We start from the raw sequence: 20,174 nt of genomic DNA, 5'->3' as shown, positions 1-20,174 counted from the left end.
ACAGTGCAGATATCAGGCCCAAGTTGCTTACAGTGCTAAATTTTATGATGTTATCGTTAAACTAAGGTCCTGCCTAAATTTCCTTTGCCATACTGTCTGGTTGCATTCCACTGGGTTGGTTGGCATGTTTAAGATGTTGGAGATGGTATATGTGCGTGTAGGTGTGTTGTGTCTGTGTTTTAATCATTTTTTGAATGTCATAGTCATGGCTGGTTTCTAACACACATGGGTTCATTATTTGCAGTAGGAATCTGTAACCCTGGACTCATTTTAATGCTGCTTTAAAATTTAAGGACGATCAAATTGGCTTCGTAGGTTATTTCGATTTTGGACATTTCACATTACTCATTTCATTTAATTTTTATGAGCTATTTCACCCTTTTTTATAATTTACTGTAATTCGACACTGGACAAAAAGTAAATAATCCAAAATGACCTGCAAAGCCCATTAATTGTACTCATTTAATGAAGTCAAAATTTACAGATTCCCAAACCACACCCGCCCCAGACAGGAAGTCCGCTGGCGGTTCCTGCGTTAATGAACCTGTTAATTGTCTAATCTGATTGGACGCATGTGAATTGCTTTATTTGTCGTGCCAGAAATGATGTCACGTTGTTTCTGGTAAATTATGATTGCAGACGTGGGATCAGGACCATTTTCCCTTCTCATATGAGTTATGTCCTAGATTTGTGTTCTTGCTGAATGTGGAATGCAGTGTTTCTATCATTAATAGAGGTTAATGTTATTTGGACTTAACTGAATCAGCTCTCTCACATGACCGTGAGCAGAAGGCAGAGAGAAAGAGGTCATTCTTTAAAACGAGACACGGGAACACACACATACCGCTCATTCCAGCTCTATGTGTGATGTTAGCAAAGCAGAGAAGGTGGTTAAACCCAAGATGAGGTTGAATGTGGATTCCCTTTTTTAAAATAGGAAGCGTTTGAATTCAAAGGTTCTGGCAACCCACGTAAAATATTCTTCCTCTTCTTGATTTGTGTTTGGCTTTTCTATCGAGTTGGTTGTTTTGGTTAGTAGGTGGAAGTTGTTCCGGGCTGGACGTTATCAGGAACGGCAGGCCTGCAAGAAACAACGTCTGCTGAGATGATGAAGGTGTGGGGTGTTTGCTCAGTCTAAAGATAAGCCTGCGCACTTCCTCCGAAACAAAGCCGTGAAGAATGACCTCAGCAGGAGTCGATATACTAAAGAACTGCTCTTCTGAATATTCACAGTTCTGACCTCGCTGGAAAAGGGGCGTAACGTACCAAACCCGGACCTGTCATGGAACAACCCAAGTGGAACGCTGAGGTTGAGTTTTTCTTCAAGAAGCGTAAATATCCCAGAATGCTCAGCGACATCGGAGTGTTGAAAGCAAAGTGCTTGTTGAAAGTCTCTCAGGGGACGTGGAATGGAAATGCATCTTCTCAGGATGAACTCTTTTACCCTCGCTGGAGTGCAGGCTGGTCTCCGAGCTCTCGTGGATGTAATTGATGTGTGATGGTCAGCGTGACACGTGGTCATTAACCAGATGATCGAGTCAGGCTGGAAGACAGTGCCGTCCTGTTCCTCTCAGCTGTCTTTCTGTGGACGTTGTCGGCTTTACGCTGTGACCTTTCTGGTCCCAACACTTGGTCATCTTTGCGGGCTTGATTTGGAGGGGTGACATCTCGAAGGTTTGCACTTCCTGGTTTAGAGCTGCGCTTCCTGTGTGACCTGTGGATTCGTAGGATGAACGGCTTCTGAATTTATTTGTTATCCTCAAGCTGTAGTAATATTCAGACGTTGGAGTGTTTGATGTCTGTGTCTAAGATGAACGGCACTATCGCCGGCTTACGTTCAGATGCTGTCGGAGCGATGCGCAGCGCTCTCGTGTCGGCCGAGAATCTTCAGCTGACTCTGAAAACTGACCTCAGCTCAGAAGAACGTGCCCTCACCAATAAACACAGCTGTGGTTCTCAGGAGAAGCTTAACAAAGGGTATGAGAAATACTGTTGTGCGGGAAGATTTGTTTTCTTACATTCGCTGTCATCTTTGCAAAGCATGCGTAGTCCTTTAGTTTAATGATCAAGCTTCTTGTGTTTGAATATTTGCTTTCAAAATGTTTTAAAACATTTTTGCACATGTGTATGGGAAATGTAATATTTTCTCAGTGGTTACATCACAACCACAGCAGTGATTTATCAGACAGATGAAATGAAGTGTAAATGTTGCTGATTAAACAGTTTCTCTGGATGATGCTGGAGAATGTGGCTCTCGCATTGCCACAAGGAACCTTTTGTGAAATGGATGGTTCTTTATGGAACCAAAAGAAGGACTTTTATTAAGAGTGTATTTGTGTGGGGTTGTAAAACATTTAATACATAGAGATGTAACGGTGTGAACATTTCAGATAACGGTTATAGTGAACCGCATTATCGCGGTTATTAATATTATCACGGTTTGATTAACATGTTCTGGAAATGTAAAAAAAGTACTGATGTAATCCAAATTAAATATTGAGTTTTCCCATCAGAGTACTTTTGTTTGATTTACATCAAATAAATTAGTCACGTCACATGGGGGCATGAGCTTCAAGTTTCCTAGTGCAGATTAAACACAACCTTTAGTGTGTAAATCAGATTTTCATTTAAACACACAACACAATTCAACAAATCATCTGTCTGCATGTGTTGTGAGAAGTTTGGTTTACTTTAGGACCCAGGAGAAAGCGGCATGACGTCTGCGCTCATATCAGGAGAAACAAGCTGAACAGAGTTTCAAACTCATCAAATTTAATGGGAAATGAATAGAAATTATGGGTCTGTATAAAGAAATATGAATGAATTTCCGCAAATGTGCATATTTTTGGATTAAAGTCCTAATAGGGTGAAGCACTGTCATCACAAACTCACAGGAGAAGACGTGAATACATGGGTAACGTTATGACTCACGTCAATACTCCTGACTCCTGATTTACTCTCCTGACATAAATGAACAAAACCCATGTTTATGTATTTCTCTATATATGTTAATAACTTTGTTTGATGCTGGACAGGGTTTTTCAAGCTGTAACACTGGTTTAACCGTAATTTAAATAGGATGCGGTATTATCAGGGTAAACCATTAAACCGGTAATAGTTAAATCTCACATCCGTTGAAAAAATAAGAGAGCATTCCAAATGTTAATGTAATCAGCATTTCTAGATACGAAAATTTACCAATGTAGTAAAACAATGGTTATCACATAATAACCATAGTTTTGAAAACAATGTTTTTTGCAAAAACCATAGTAAACGATGGTTACTGTCGTAAAACTATTGTTTTGCCCCATGTAGTCAATGCACCAAAAAAACATGGTTTATTTTCATAAGGATACTGTGGTCATTCCAGTTCAGTGTCTATTGAATTTCAACAAAATCAAATCTCAGGAGTGACAAAGTAATCCAACAGCAATGTGTAAGACTGACAGCATGACAAAACAAATGAAACCCGTGATAAATTTGCTTTTATTGACACCAGTTCAACAATGTGAGGTTTACGGTTAAAAATAAAGCTGAAGTTGGTTTGGCAAAAAAGCAAACTTCAGTGTAAGAAATACAAAGGAAATCCAAAAAGCTTTTATCAGTAATTCATATTTAGTTGATTCTTGTTTTTCACTACAGCAGTCTTTCGCCTGGTTTTTAATTCAATAAGTTTCACTCATGTGTCATTTTTTTGAACATCGCTCTTAATTTTTTATCAAAGCTGAGCTTTTGTTACTCTACAGGAATGACGATCTGAAGGAGATGCTGGAGAGCAACAAGGAGTCTCTGAAACTAGATGCCATGAGGAGAGTCGTGGAGGTACGAGTGAATCACAATATTGCGAAGTTTACGACGTTTCAGATGAAAAGAACAATCTAATTGTTTATTTACAAAATGAACTTAACAATTTAAAGACTGCAGCATAAGCAATAGACAGTCAGCTGTATGCCGGTTCATGTCGACTCATTTTGTGTCTTTTAGCTCATAGCGAAGGGAAAGAACGCATCCCATCTTTTCCCTGCGGTGGTGAAGAATGTTGCGAATAAAAACATTGAGGTAAGAACTACACAACACACACATGAGACATACATGTTCCCTAATGTGACCCCTTGCACAAACAGTTCTGCATTGTGAGATTGTATTTAAGACATTGTTGGTACTGTTGTGTGATAACTGTTGTAATATGTGTTTTACACAATTTCAAATATAAAAACAAACTTGAAACAAACTCCTATACATTAACAAACTTTTATTTACACACACTTACATGCTTGTATTCTTAAAAACACACTAGGTAACATCACTTTCCAGAAATACACAGTTTGTATTCTTCAGCAGCGGGTTTTGGATAACTGAAGTGTGTTTAATCCATTCTCCTCGCTGTGTTTTTGTGCTCCTGTTTGATTTGAGAATGACAATCGACCCTTGAACACAGGCGACCCCTGCGGGCCGGCCCCCTGGAGAACGTGTTTTTATGATCAGGTGTCTGACAGGGCACCCCTGTATTGATGAAAAGTGAATGTTTGGGGGGATGGATGGAGAAGGAGGAATGTTCAGAGACGAGGACAGAGAGGAGGTCCAGGCTGAAGAGGACGGCTGGTGTTTTGAGGGTCTGTGTGTAATTAGTGGTCCAGGGGTCCAGGCACGTTCTTTCTCTCCCCCACGTCTGAGTCTCTGCACTGGGCAGCTGTGTGCCAAACGCTGCCTCTCTCTGGAGCTCAGAGCCACGCTGGCATTGATCCACACACGCAATAACACACACACACACACACACACACACACACACACACACTGGGCCACAGGTGCTGTTGCTGAGAGCATTGATCCACTCACTGCAGGTTTACACACAAGTACAACTATACACTCGCACACAAACGTACATGCACAAATATACACCCATACACACGATTATAGACTAATGCATACATCCACAAACATATTGTATACACACACACACATGCGTATATACACAAATACACCCACGATTATTCACTCTCACACACATGCAGCCATCCACAAACATAGTCTATACACACACACATTCACAAATAGACACACACAAATACACACACATTCACAAATATGCACTCACACACATTCATGAATGCACACAATCACAAATATGAACACACATTCACATATATTCGCACACACTATCACAAACGTGCACACACATTCACAAAATTCACATACACAATCACAAATACACACAATCCCAAATATGGACACTCACACATTCACAAATACACACAATCCCAAATATGCACACATTCACAAATACACACAATCATGCACACACACACATTCACAAAATTAACATACACAATCCCAAATATGCACACAATCATGCACACACACACACATACACACATTCACAAAATTAACATACACAATCCCAAATATGCACACATTCACAAATACAGACAATCATGCACACACACACATTCACAAAATTCACACACAATCACAAATATGCACACACACACACACACACACATTCACAAATATCCACATAAACAATCACAAATATGCATACGCATATTCAGAAATATTCACACACACATTCACAAATAGGCACACACACACACATCCACAAATATGCACACACACGATCACAAATATGCACACACACTCAATCACAAGTATGCACGTACACAATCACAAGTATGCACGTACACAATCACAAGTATGCACGTACACAATCACAAGTATGCACGTACACAATCACAAGTATGCACGTACACAATCACAAGTATGCACGTACACAATCACAAGTATGCACGTACACAATCACAAGTATGCACGTACACAATCACAAGTATGCACGTACACAATCACAAGTATGCACGTACACAATCACAAGTATGCACGTACACAATCACAAGTATGCACGTACACAATCACAAGTATGCACGTACACAATCACAAGTATGCACGTACACAATCACAAGTATGCACGTACACAATCACAAGTATGCACGTACACAATCACAAGTATGCACGTACACAATCACAAGTATGCACGTACACAATCACAAGTATGCACGTACACAATCACAAGTATGCACGTACACAATCACAAGTATGCACGTACACAATCACAAGTATGCACGTACACAATCACAAGTATGCACATACACAATCACAAGTATGCACAAACACAATCACAAGTATGCACAAACACAATCACAAGTATGCACATACACAATCACAAGTATGCACATACATGCACATACACAATCACAAGTATGCACATACACAATCACAAGTATGCACATACACAATCACAAGTATGCACATACACAATCAGAAATATATATACACGGCGCACACACACTATTATACACACAGGCATGCATTCACAAATATACACACATTGAAGACTCAGACACACATGCGCATACATCCATAAATATATTTTCATACACAATTACACAGTCTTTCTCGCACACATACAAACAAATGCAAATCTGATACTCAGAATTACACACACACACGTGCACATACACATATATACTCTTATAGACACAATTAGAGACTAATACACAACAATCATGCACACGCAATGTGTTTGATCAAATCACACACACAATTATACACGGACACACCTCTGGCATTAACAAACCTAGTCTTGTCCAGTCTTGTTTTTCTTTTCCTCATATAATTCTGCTTCATAGATGCCAGCGGTTCATTTAGCAGGCGTCTAATTAACATGCGCACGGATGCTCCAATCCCTGATCAGCAGTCCGCTGTATGTAAATGTGATTAAGCAGAGGGGCAGATGGGTAATGTCTCTCTTTATGAAGTGAGTGATGTTTTTCCATTTGCCTGCTAATCACTGTGGTGATGATGATGGAACGCTTTGCAGTGACTCTCTTTATCGCCGCTGACCTCCGGTCACCCCGAGAGCTGGACGCACTTATGCAGGGGGAGACCTGTGACCCCTCACCTTTGAGAGAGAGTAGAGTGGGGTACGAGAACGGGGTTCATAGACTTTTTTTTTTGCCTCTGAAACAAACAAATAAATTGAGTCATGACAAAGAACTTTGCATTTGTTTCTTGTTGGTTTTTCGTTTTTGTGCCGACCCAAAATCACATGAACACAATGTAAATGTTTTGAATCGGCTGAACTTTTTTCTTTAATCTTGTGTGTGTTTGTTTCAGCTAAAGAAACTTGTGTACGTGTACCTCGTCCGCTACGCCGAAGAGCAACAAGATCTTGCACTTCTTTCAATCAGCACCTTCCAGCGGGCCCTTAAGGTAAACCCCGCCCATACCGTACAATTGTGCCCCGCCCCTCTTTCGCCTCCAATATCACAGATCAACACTGATACACTTGTTGTGTATATTTTAACCCAGTTTTGCACATCGCTGTGTGTGTTCAGGAACCAAATCAGTTCATCAGAGCGAGCGCCCTCCGAGTTCTCTCCAGCATCAGAGTTCCCATCATTGTTCCCATCATGATGTTGGCCATCAAAGAGGCGGCCACTGACCTTTCACCCTACGTGCGGAAAACTGCTGCTCACGCCATACAGAAACTCTACAGGTAAGACACGGACACATAGAGAGAGAGAGAGAGAGAGAGACAGACAGACAGTAAGTGTTGACAGCATCTCACAGACGTCCATTCTTGTGTCTTTTAGTCTGGACCCCGACCAAAAGGAACAGCTGATTGAAGTGATCGAGAAACTCCTGAAAGACAAAAGCACGGTATGAATGACCTCAAAACACACACAAACACAGTGTTCACACACACACACACGCATCCTTTTAAATAGCAACTTGGGCGTACTTGCGATTATCGTCCACCAGATGGCACAACAACACAGTGTTCTACATCTCTGTCAGTACTCTTTTAAAACTCTCCGAGCTGAATTGACTCTTCCCAACCTGAAAAACATTCACACCAGGCCTCGGCAACACATTATCATAAAACACATTTCCCAGACTCCAGATCTGAGTTACGACTCTCACGCGGCGGACGTGTGTTGTCACAGTTTAGTGTTGTCCTCATAGGCTTTTAGCGCTCGGCTGTATTTCACATCTACAGCTACTCCCATTGTCACTTTATTTGCTCTGTGGTAAATATTTACTATGAAATATCGGACGGCGTGTGAAAGTGTCTTCCGTGGGAGCATGCCGAGATGTTTTCACGTTAAAGAAATACGGTCGGACCCAGCACACGCGGCATCAATCACAGCGTCACAGTTCCTCTCCTCGAGCGCTGATGACCCAGCATTCCCGTTTCCTCCGCCGTCACCGCGCCCCGGCCTTAATTAGAATTCATGATAAAATGGATCCGGGGAAACGTCCTGTACCCTTCATAATTTTACAGGAAATTTATTGTTATTAGAGGAACCATTTGCTTAGGGTGATTTTTCCATTAAGATCTTGTCAAGCAGCAGCGATAGTAAAGGTTTGTTGATGAGGTGTGTGTAAGGGAACGCTTTGTTGATAGTGTGTGTATGTGTGAGGTCTTCGTTGATGGTGGATGTAGTTTACCTTGGAGGTCTTGTTTGGTAATACAGGAACAGGCAGACGGAGAGAAGGTCGGGAAGATGAATGAAGACCGCGCGGCCAGGAGTAAACTTTATAACCAGGCTTCACGCTCCTGGTGTTGAACAACAAAACACACAATGAGAGCCACAACTACTATAGGGTTTAGTTGTTATTGCGGCAGGTGATGGTCAGTCAAGATTCTGAATGATGGGGAAAAACAAGTATCAGAATCACAACAAAATAATGTTGATTTCCAAACACTGTTTCAACGTGCTGCGAACCAATTTGCCTTCTTGTACATCCAGAGACAAGAACATAGTGCATAGTATAAGTTTTTATATACGGAGACATACTTATCCAGATGAGGTAACACACGCACTTTCTGCCAATCACATATTAATCTTGAGTACCTATACAGTAGTTTTGGATCTTCGAAGAGTATTAAGTTTGATCAAATTTATTAAAAATAAGGAATGCAGTACGATTATTTTTGGGGTAAAAAGACAAGCACCTGGAGGCGGGCAGGAGAGGCGGAACTACAGCACGAGCACAATACATTGTCGCATTGATTCACTATAAGTTTGTTTACATTATGCACGTACACGCAGATTGCCAAGAAAACACAGAAGACAGGAAAACAGTTCCCACGAGAAATGATGCTTTTCCAATATAGAACCCAAATAATACTTAATTTTGGGTACTTAATCATTGTCATCTTTCACATTGTATATCATGTTATCACTGTCACAGCCTTAATATATAATTTCTTATAAATGTATTATATATATATATATATATATATATATATATATAGATAGATAGATAGATAGATAGATAGATGTATAGATAGATGTATAGATATCTATTATTTTAGTTTTAATAATATTTTGAAAATTAATATTTTGATTAAGTAAAACATTTATTTTTATATTTTAGTTTTCATGTTGTTTTGTTTATTTTTTTGCAATTTCATGTGCTTTTGTTATTTCAATATTTATTTGTTGATTTTTTTCAGCGATATAGAAGTTTAATTAATTTGAATTACCTTTGTTAATTTTTATTTAGTTTCAATTTAGTTCAGCTAGTTTGTGGTATTTATCAAATACTTATTTCACCATACTACAATCTGGGGACACACTAGTTGTAATTCGAATGCTATTCAGGATGGTATGCAAATTGGGACGCAGGGGTACTCATCCTATGGGCCGATCCTGCGTTGATGTGGCGTCACTTAAAAGTACTTCAAAAAGTTCTCTCTCAAAAAATCTTAAATCGAAAGCATAAATAACATTACAGTTTTTTACCTAGTAGAAAGTATTGATAGTAAACGCTCCTAATCCGCAATCCTGCGCAGGTCTTGCAAAAAGTTAATTTTAGGTCGTGTTTGTAAACGTTTAAATGATCGGTTATATGCGGTCTCTCTCTCTCTCTCTCTCTCTCTCTCTGGTATACAGTAGTTGATTAATCTAAAGTGAGAGTGGTGTGTTATATTAGCTTGGTGGGAAGCAGAACAGGTTGTCATCTTCCAAGCATCTGTTTGTTTTGCTTGCACACTGAGGTTTGTAATTACGACGCATATATAACCTAATCAGCTTAATTTGCAATTATAAACCTCAAGCACAACTTTAGGGCTGCTGCTGTAGAAACGGGTGAGTGATAATTACACTGAAACTGTGGAGGTGTGCGTGCGTGCGTATACACATGGCTTCAAACTACTTCAGACACAGTATACTAGTGAATGTGTGAAGATGCTCTTTGTTGTTGTTTCCTTGTTTTGTTTTTTGAAGTATGGATCTGTTGTGGGTTCAAGAGTTTATACTGGTTGTTAGCCAATTAGTAATGAATGCAAACCCACGTCTCTGTAGTGATGGATGACCAGAACTCTCTCCTGAGAGGCCCACAGTATCTCTCGCTCTCTCTTTCTCTTGCTGGCTATTTGACTCGCTTCTTTTTATTTTCGTAGACATGCTAATTTTAAAGCATTCATTTAACACGGGAAAAAACTTTAATATTTATTATATATTATTTTATTTTATTATTTTATATATTAATATACGTTATTTTTCGCCGTTAAAAATTTCTTCTTTTACTCCGTATTATAACACGTCACGTACAGTAGGTGTGTATCTCATTTTAAGACGTGTGGTCACGCCCTCAGTTTGTGTGTTAGCCAATCGGGTCACAGAATTGTGTATTTTCAGGTTGTGTATTAAGGTTATAAACCTAATTTCTCTTTTGCAGTTGGTGGCAGGAAGTGTTGTGATGGCCTTCGAGGAGGTGTGTCCGGACCGGATCGATCTGATCCATAAGAACTATCGGAAGCTGTGTAACCTGCTGGTGGACGTGGAGGAGTGGGGTCAGGTGGTCATCATACACATGCTGACACGCTATGCCAGGACGCAGTTTGTCAGCCCGTGGAGAGACGTGAGTCAGAACGGATACCTTGCATTTACATTTAGTCATTTAGCAGACGCTTTTATCCAAAGCGACTTACAAATGAGGTTAACCTTAAATTACTTTTTACTGTGATTTAACTCATTGTTAAAGCAAACGATCACTCTAGATTTCAAGTTGACACTTCTCCGTATAAAACAGTAAATTACGATTCTCTTGACATAATTGTCTATGTGAAATGGACAGTAGTGAAGTGTTTTCACTCTGAAGTACATCGAGTTGTTTTACTACATTATAAAGCAAACATCATACTTTTTTATATCAATACATTTTATAAATGCATTAAAATCTTTCGATGAAGTACAGATAAAAATGTCTGTTAGTCAAATGAGGTGAAGTTTCCCACAAAACAGTCGCTTGCAGCTAAACTTATAAATCATTGTTATAAACATAGTGTTGTGAGTCAGAGAAGGTAAGGACACAGTTTGCTCAATAACTCATTTTATTTGTAGCAGAAAAGTTACTGACACATAACTGTGACTTTACATATTGTGTGTTTAGGATGCTGAGTTTGATGAGAACAATGAGAAGGCCTTTTATGATTCAGAGGAAGAGAAGAGAAAGGACCCGTCCAAACCTTACATCATGGACCCCGACCACAGACTCCTGCTGAGAAACACCAAACCACTGTTACAGAGCAGAAACACTGCAGTGAGTGCACGCACACGCACACGCACACACGCACACACACACACACTTTATCTCTCTGTTAAGGACAAAAAGGGTAAACATATACACACACACAGTCCTGTATTAAAAAACAACACCACAAATGGAGCATAGAACACACATCTGCTCTCTCTCTCTCTCTCTATCTCTCTCTATCTCTCTCTATCTCTCTCTATCTCTCTCTTTTTCTCTCTCTCTTTTTCTCTCTCTCTCTCTCTCTCTCTCTCTCTATCTCTCTCTCTCTATCTCTATCAGTATCTCACTATCTCTATCTCTCTCTCTCTCTCTCTCTCTCTCTTTTTCTCTCTCTATCTCTATCTTTCTTTGTATCTCTCTCTATCTCTCTCTCTCTCTCTCTCTCTCTCTATTGTTCTCTATCTCTCTCTATTGCTCTCTATCTCTCTCTATCTCCCTCTCTATCTCTATTTCTCTATCTCTATTTCTCTATCTATCTCTATCTCACTCTCTCTATCTCTATATCTCTCTCGATGTGACTTGCTGGTCAACTCTGAGGAATAGCCGAGGCCTTCAAGATGCACCTGAGTATGTGTATTGTGTGTATTGTGTGTATTGTGTGTGTGTGTGTTTATATTTATCAGAATGTAAGATGGATCAAGGCTTTACCATTTCTATCATGTTACAACAGACACACACAAACACACATTGAAATGTGCTCAGAAAACATTCTTCATTAAACACCATTACACACACACACACACACACACACACGACCCTAGTGCTCCATCACCCTGCAAGCTCAAGGTCTGTGTGTGTTTACACGTATGTTGTCTGTGGTTTGTGTCTGTGTTTTTGTGTGTGTGTGTGATATGTTTTGATTAAAACTTGTCCTGCATTGTACAACAGTCAGTCTTCACTCCATCTTTATCAGTTCTTTCTCTCTATCTCTCTCTCTCTTACTCTCTCAGTCTCTCTCCGCGTTGGTTTAGCCGTTGATATGTTGAAGTCTGCTGTCCTGTTCGTATATTGGGGTCAAAGTAATTTGGGGAAGACAAAATCATTACATACATTGAAGGCTTCCTAATCTATCACCATCTATCTCTTTTTCGCTCTCTCTTGCTTCACATCTCCCTCTGACTCTCCACCCCGTCTTCCATTAATCTCTGTTTTTTTCAGCCGCTACTTTATGTCCACCTGTCTCTCCCTTTTTATCTCTCCCTCTCTAACATCTATAAAATATCAAATAAATCAAGGAAAACTATTAAAAAGTTTATTACCATTAACATGAAGTTTTTTGGACACTATTATTATGGTCAAATTATTAGATGATGACTGAAGTTTTATTTCTCCCATTAATTGCGTGTGAGTACGGTTGTAAAGTACGGGTAAAGCATTAAAAAGTGTTGTTAATCTTTCTGTCAGGTTGTGATGGCAGTGGCTCAGCTCTACTGGCATTTGGCTCCAAAACATGAAGTCAGTATCGTCACCAAATCTCTGGTGAGACTTCTGAGGAGTCACAGGTAACCCAGACATCGCATAGACACAGAATGAGTGTTTTTCTCAGTCCAAATTCATACTGAACTAGATGAAGTACATGCTTTATAACTGTTAAATCATTATATTTTATATGGTTTGTGTGGGTGCAGTATGCATACACTACAGGTCAAGTTTTGAGACACTTAAATGTTTCTCGTTATCTAAAAATATCCTTTGATCTGAAAGCACATTATGTTTAAATGTCTGAAATTAGTTTAGTAGACAAAAATATTATTTTTGCAACAAACATCATTTTGTTTATGCCAAACTAACATATTATTTAATAAAAATGTTTTTGAAATGGATGACTTTGACTGAACAATGAAGAAAGGACAGCCAATAAGAGCACAGAATAGATGGGAACTCCTTTAACATTGTTTAAAAAGCATCTAACGGAGAGACCTGTAGAAGCTGTTGGATAAAATGACAAGAAAACATCTATGAAAATTCTAGCCGAAAGATGACCACACTAAAGATGATCAAATATAGCACGTTTTAGTTTATTTTTATTATTTTTAGTTACAACATCATTCCCTTTGTTTTATTTTATAATTTTGATGAGTTCATTATTATTATAATATATTGAAAAAACATACTTTAAATATATACTTTTGACGTGTGTACGTCATACTACAGGCACCATGTTTTAGTCATGTGACCTGAATGTTGGTCCACCCAGAGCCATTCGCCCATTTCACAATATGCCGACAGAGACCGGAAGTTGGGAAAAACTTTTTCGTCTCAATGCTCTAGCTTCGTTCACTTCACAGAACACATGGGGAGACTAAAAGCAGTTAGGCATATAGGGCTCACTTTATAGTAATTTAAGAAGAAAAAAACGTTTATAACTTCGTAGGATTTTCCTCAGCAATAATATAAAAAAAGCAATGAATTTAGGCCATACCAAGAGAAGATGGGTGCCATCTACTGTGAAATCTAAGCATTTTCCATCAAGAGTCAGCTTATACATCCCACTAAGCGATCACATAACCTGCTTATTTGTGTTTTTATTATAACAGTCTGAAAAAACTCCAACGGAAAATGATTCATATTTTAGAGGATGAATATTATTGCAAATGGAAGATTTACAAAAATACCATATTTTCTATTCCATATAGCCGATTTCAAATCTTTCCCGTTTTAATTTGTTTTCATAAGTTTTCTATAGTTTTGTTTCTTATTTCGATTGCTATTATTAATTATAATTATACATTTTTTTCCAAAGTGCTAAACTAATCTTGAATTTAATGTGGTTAATCTATGTGCCATTTAGATTTGTTAATATTTTCGTGTGATTGTTGAAGTTATGATGGAAATGTTCAACAAGAGATGATATGTTGAAGTCAACAAACAATACAATTTGCAGGACTTCTCACATTTTTGTGTGTAGAATTGAAACACTCAAATGAAAAGCATATGAACGTGTCTCATTTAGTATTTTATTTGTAGTTAGATAAACATACTAGCAATGAAATCTAAATCAATCACATCCAAAAGACACTTTTTATCCTATTCGAAATATCCATTAAACCCATTATAAACCAGAAATGAGGATGTTTTGTCTAACATATATCGTACCTTGATGATAATTAATAAATCGCTCCAAATTTCTTTTTACTGATTTTTACATCTGCAAATGATAAAGAGAAAGATGCGTCAGCTCCATTGACTCCAATGGAACTTGAAAATGCATTTGATAACATTTCTAAATAATGAACTTATTAGATAACTTTATAGCAGGTGATTTTGGAGACCAGGTGTAACAGCATTATGATTTACGTTCTAACTATCTCTGTTTTCTCTCTCTTGTCTTCAGGGAGGTTCAGTACATCGTGTTGCAGAACATCGCCACCATGTCTATTCAGAGGAAGGTACGTGAAATATAAATATGTATCTCATTTCATCAAATGTGACACGAACATATTAAAAACATCTTCATGTGCTGTGTGCGTTCTTTAAAGACAAACAATGATGTCAAATCTGAATCTGAAGGTAAACAAATTTGAGGTAGCCACTGAGAACGATTAGAAGTAAAGTCTGAAATAAATCGTACCGTAATAAACGAACACTGAAGTAAACATCTAAGGTCGTATCTGTGATGTTTGTGTTTGTAGGGAATGTTTGAAGCCTTCATGAAGAGCTTCTATGTGAGATCAACAGATGCCACACACATCAAAACACTGAAGGTGAATCACAGATGTCATGTGTTATGTCACGTTTAGTGATGTTTTACGGTTTGCCTGACGTTTGTATTGTCTCTTAAAATTCTGCAGTTGGAGATTTTGACTAACCTGGCCAACGAAGCAAACATCTCCACCATACTGAGAGAGTTCCAGGTAAAGTTTGAAATGTTTGAGAAGTTAAAAGAGCTGGTTGTCCAGTGTGACCCACTAAGTGCCCAAAACCAGCAAGACACATCAGCCGGGTCAACTATCCTCCTTACACTGGTTGGGTTACACGCTGGGGCTTTCTCTGCTCAAGAAGAGCATGAATTTGCCTACTAAACATAATTTTTATGGATCCTAGGCATGTTTAAACAAGGTGATTACTCAAGTGATTACTAGGTTTTGAAACACACCCGAGGGATTTTGTGTTTGTGTCTTCCAGACGTATGTAAAGAGTCAAGATAAAGCTTTCGCTGCGGCCACCATCCAGGCCATCGGTAGATGTGCCACAAACATCTCCGAGGTGACGGACAGCTGCCTCAACGGTCTCGTACTGCTGCTGTCCAATAGAGACGGTAATCTAACCGCACTAAGGTCTCTTTGTTTTGAAGTTCTTACAGTTGTGAGGTAAAGATATGAAGGTATGAGATTAATAGTACTGGGCTGGTCATGTGATCATGTGACCTTTTATTTCACAATTCCCGTATTATGAATTGTTAGATTTTTTGTTGTCTTTGTAATTTGATTCTTATGTCCCTTTATACTCTAAGAAGAACGGACAAAATAAGTATTTAATTGTACGAAAGTACAGATGACAATGAAGATCTTGAACTTTATCGGCTTTAATTTACATTCAGGTTTATCGAGGCTGAAGTCATTTTCAAGTTATAGTTTTGACCATGGATTCCACCCGAATGTTATAGTTTAGTAAACCTATGCATTACTTGTTGCCGTAGAAACCGTGGTCGCAGAGAGTGTCGTGGTGATCAAGAAACTCCTGCAGACTCAGCCGTCGCAGCCCAGTGACATCATCAAGCACATGGCCAAACTTTTCGACAACATCACCGTAAGTAGCGTTTTTCTTTGAGTGTGCAACTTGAGTTTGACTGTTTTTTACATTGTCAGAATTTATTGTATTTTTAATTATGGTCTGAGCCTTTTGCGTCTTTCTAATGTGCGAAAACCCAGTTCATGCAGTTTTACCAATAATGTGTATTTGTGGTCTGTTATTTCTTGCGCAGGTCCCCATGGCGAGAGCCAGCATTCTGTGGCTGATGGGCGAATACTGCGAAAATGTGCCTAAAATCGCCCCCGACGTCTTGAGAAAGATGGCCAAGAACTTCACCAGCGAGGAGGACATTGTCAAACTCCAGACGGTCAACTTGGCTGCCAAACTGTACCTGACCAACTCCAAACAGGTGAAGTCGACACTTCAGTGATTGTTTGTTTGTGGGTCTGAGTGCTTTTAATGTAAAGCCATTTTGATTGGCTGTCTAGATCATTAAACAGCTGAATAAAATCTCAACCTGGTAGTTGATGTGAACAGGCTTTTCCTCTCTCTCATACAGACTAAGTTGCTGACTCAGTACATTTTAAACTTGGGCAAGTATGATCAGAATTATGACATCAGAGACCGAACACGCTTCATTCGTCAGCTGATCGTTCCCAACGAGAAGAGCGGAGCCTTGAGCAAATACGCTCGCCGCATCCTCATGGCGTCCAAACCGGCTCCCGTCCTACAGTCGGCATTCAAAGGTAAAAGTAGATCACACAAACCCATTTGAGATTTACTGTTATTAAAAAAAACTGCACAGACTGAGCTTTGAAGCAAAGTATTTGTTATATTTTAGGAACATAAAGTGTTTTGCTTAAAGGTGCAAACTACAAATTGTGATTTATTTTTAAGGCCTGAATAATGTCTGCGATAATATATTATAGTCAATATATCAGGTCGAAATTTTTGAAAAGCATTTTTTCAATTTTCCTGATATTTCACTCACCAACATGTCAGTGTGTTTATTTCTTCTGTCGAAAACAAATTGAGGCTTACGAGGAAAGCTTTTCAGGCTTCTTATCCATATAATGCACTTAAACGGGGGGCTGTTTGGTTAACGTCCAAATTTCAGTCATTTACTTTCAACATAAATACGTGGCTCGCACTGCCGTGATGGTGTTGTGGTGGCATATTTGACTAATGTTACCAAACATTAGTTACAATATATAAATGAACATGCAGTCACTACAGCTCCCCCTTGTGTCTTCTATAGAGATGTGCAATAATTGCACTGATCTGAAACGATCACTATGAGGTCAAATGAAACGATTATTTAATAAACGTGAGAGCCCTAAAGCGAACTACAGCTTTACAATTCTCTTTATTTGATCACGAAAGTCATCGATCAAAATATCATTGAAATTTGTGTATTAAAAGGTGTGAGAAAAACCCAAGCAAGGTTCAAACCTTCACAACCTTTTCGTGGTAACCCTTTAGGCCACATCACTTACACAAACCATCTTTTGTGAATGACAACACAGGTGGTGCAGTGAACTAAATCCTATAGAATCAGTACGACGCAGAGCCCTGATTCTGAATGACACGGGCACATCAACGCAGTGTCAATCCTGCCGACATTGATCTCCTTAACTCGTCTTCCTCGCTTCTCTACTCCAGTCCGTGGTAACATTCCAGCAGCGCATCACAACTCGCATTATCAGCTGAAAAACACAACACCGTCATGGGAATTCTTCCCCGCCACCCATGACAGCGGCGTTAACCCGTAAACATCAATCCCGCACGCAGAAACGCTCTGTACAAAACCAGTTTTCCCCCCAAACTCAACTTTGTTTAGTGCCATTATAAGAGTAAATCTTGAGGCTGTGCCTTCTGTTGCCGCTCGGAATTGAATTGTTGGATTTGAGCTAATTTGATATCGGCAATCTGATGCGAGTCGAATCCGGGAGCCCCGTCCGCCCGCACACGCCCAGGCGGACCCTCGACTACGCCTCCTCGGCGTTCACGGGCTTCACCTGCCATTAAACGGGAGTAATTACGCTCGCAAGCAGGAAAAGGGTGTCGCTCATTTGCTCCTGTAGGTTCATGGATGGATGGATGGATTGCGCAGAGGATGTGCTTCACGTGATTGATAGCCGGCTGTCGTGGAGGGTAATTTTTGTTGTGCTGAGTATCGTTCTCGGTGCTTGGTAAAGCGTGTCTCGCTCTTAATAGGAGGTAATAAAGTTTGTAGAGGCTGATTATGTATCTCCGTGATGGAACTCGATGCGACACGTCTTTGTGTGTTTTTGGAGGCAATTAGTGATGCAAGGTGCGACTTATCACCTGATCTCTATGTTGAAGGTGAAGAAATGAAAACATTTTCCAACTATCCGTCTTTAATTCTTTCCAGACTTTTGATCCAATTCAGTGATTTGGCAATCGTCGCCATGGTAACCTCAAAGAAATGACTATACTGAAACAAACAAGCGACCGTGTTTCATTAATGCAGCATAAATTTCCACTTTAACATTTATGAGACATTTAACCGCACCTGTCATTTCTAATATCGGCAGAGTTTTTTTTGCTCATTATTGTATTCTGCAGAGCCGATCTCGGAGTCGGAGCGATTACGCATTTATACAGGTTATTATGGGATGTACCCAGTGTAATGCGAGAAGGGCTGACCTGAATGCCATGGCATTTCTGCCAGTTTAATGTCAATTACTCAGCCGCTTCTGAATGCCGGCGAGGACACTTATTGCTTTTTTGTTTATTATGACAAAGAAGTCCGGAGTGTCTGAAATCAACTCAAACCTTCGGTTTATTAGTCTCACAGAGACCTTCAGATTGGTTTGGAAAGCAGATGTTTTGTTGAGGAAACTGTGAAGGTTTTCAACCAACATGACTACTGTATCTGATAACCGAGTGGTAAGATTCAGGGGCCGGATTCACAAAACATTCTTAAGAAGAAAATTCTTCTTATCCGCCATGTTTATTCTTCAATTCAATTTGGGAAAAAAGTTAGGAATTTAATGTAAAAACCAAAGAACTTCAACATTTTAAAGAAAGAATGAAGAAGCAGCCAAATTCTTCAAACAAAAGCTGTCGTAAATATCATCTAAAAATTTAAGACAGCCTCAGGTTTGTCTTAAATCTCAAAAGGTAAGATGTTTAAGACAAGTATTTGGTTGTTTCACATGTGACGTGTATTGTATTGAACCAGAATCAAAATATTTATATTGATATAAGAATGATACGGTCTAGGTCTCTAACGTAAGCTTTCATATTAAAAACTTTTTAAAAAGTGCTTTTTTAATGATTCTGGGTCAACGTGACTCGAAACAGAGAGCGTCACAAGTATTATGAAGTAGTTACACACAACAAATATTATTATAAGTAAATTATTTAACGCTTTCTAAAATATTAGCTAACATGCGATCGTAAATGTGACGTGCTTGTCACACACAAAGTTTATTGTATAGATAAACATGTACAGTTTCCACGAGCAAGCGAGTGTAATCATATAAGATGTTCTGAAGAAAATATTTGAGGAGGGTTTAAGAAATGTTTGAGAATTGCACTTACGAACATATTTACGAACTTCCTGTAATTTACCTTTAAGAACAATATTATATTTTGTTTTAAGAACAGTTTCGTGAATCCGGCCCCATATAAATAATATCATGTTCTTTTTTAAAACTTCTGTTTGTTAGATCGGGACCGTTTTCAGCTCGGCACGCTGTCTCATACTCTCAATGCTACCGCCACTGGGTATCTGGAGCTCGATGATTGGCCGGCTGTTGCTCCCGACCAATCAGTAAGAAATGTAGAGGTAGTGGAACCGGTGAGCCTAATTCAATGACTTTTTTTGTTGTATTATTCGTATTTATTATTGT

The 20,174-nt window shown here is 39.1% G+C and overlaps 1 protein-coding gene across 1 annotated transcript in view; it reads left to right on the top strand.

Annotated features, from left to right (window-relative positions):
• ap3b1a (adaptor related protein complex 3 subunit beta 1a) overlaps positions 1-20,174 on the top strand; it is a 45,615-nt gene that overhangs the window by 1,095 nt on the left and 24,346 nt on the right. Inside the window, exons 2-17 of the mRNA XM_056730933.1 lie at positions 3,747-3,822; positions 3,985-4,059; positions 7,168-7,263; positions 7,389-7,549; positions 7,647-7,713; positions 10,744-10,926; positions 11,458-11,607; positions 13,006-13,103; positions 14,936-14,990; positions 15,234-15,305; positions 15,393-15,455; positions 15,727-15,859; positions 16,241-16,350; positions 16,526-16,702; positions 16,853-17,039; positions 19,992-20,122. Of these exons, the coding sequence (XP_056586911.1) occupies positions 3,747-3,822; positions 3,985-4,059; positions 7,168-7,263; positions 7,389-7,549; positions 7,647-7,713; positions 10,744-10,926; positions 11,458-11,607; positions 13,006-13,103; positions 14,936-14,990; positions 15,234-15,305; positions 15,393-15,455; positions 15,727-15,859; positions 16,241-16,350; positions 16,526-16,702; positions 16,853-17,039; positions 19,992-20,122 (1,834 nt within the window). The remainder of the gene's footprint in view (positions 1-3,746; positions 3,823-3,984; positions 4,060-7,167; positions 7,264-7,388; positions 7,550-7,646; positions 7,714-10,743; positions 10,927-11,457; positions 11,608-13,005; positions 13,104-14,935; positions 14,991-15,233; positions 15,306-15,392; positions 15,456-15,726; positions 15,860-16,240; positions 16,351-16,525; positions 16,703-16,852; positions 17,040-19,991; positions 20,123-20,174) is intronic.

Source organism: Triplophysa dalaica, chromosome 19 (genome assembly GCF_015846415.1).
Source record: "Triplophysa dalaica isolate WHDGS20190420 chromosome 19, ASM1584641v1, whole genome shotgun sequence".
NCBI classification, from domain to species: Eukaryota; Metazoa; Chordata; class Actinopteri; order Cypriniformes; family Nemacheilidae; genus Triplophysa; species Triplophysa dalaica.
The sequence above is the reverse complement of the archived record's forward strand: the minus strand, read 5'-3'. Positions and strand labels throughout refer to the sequence as shown.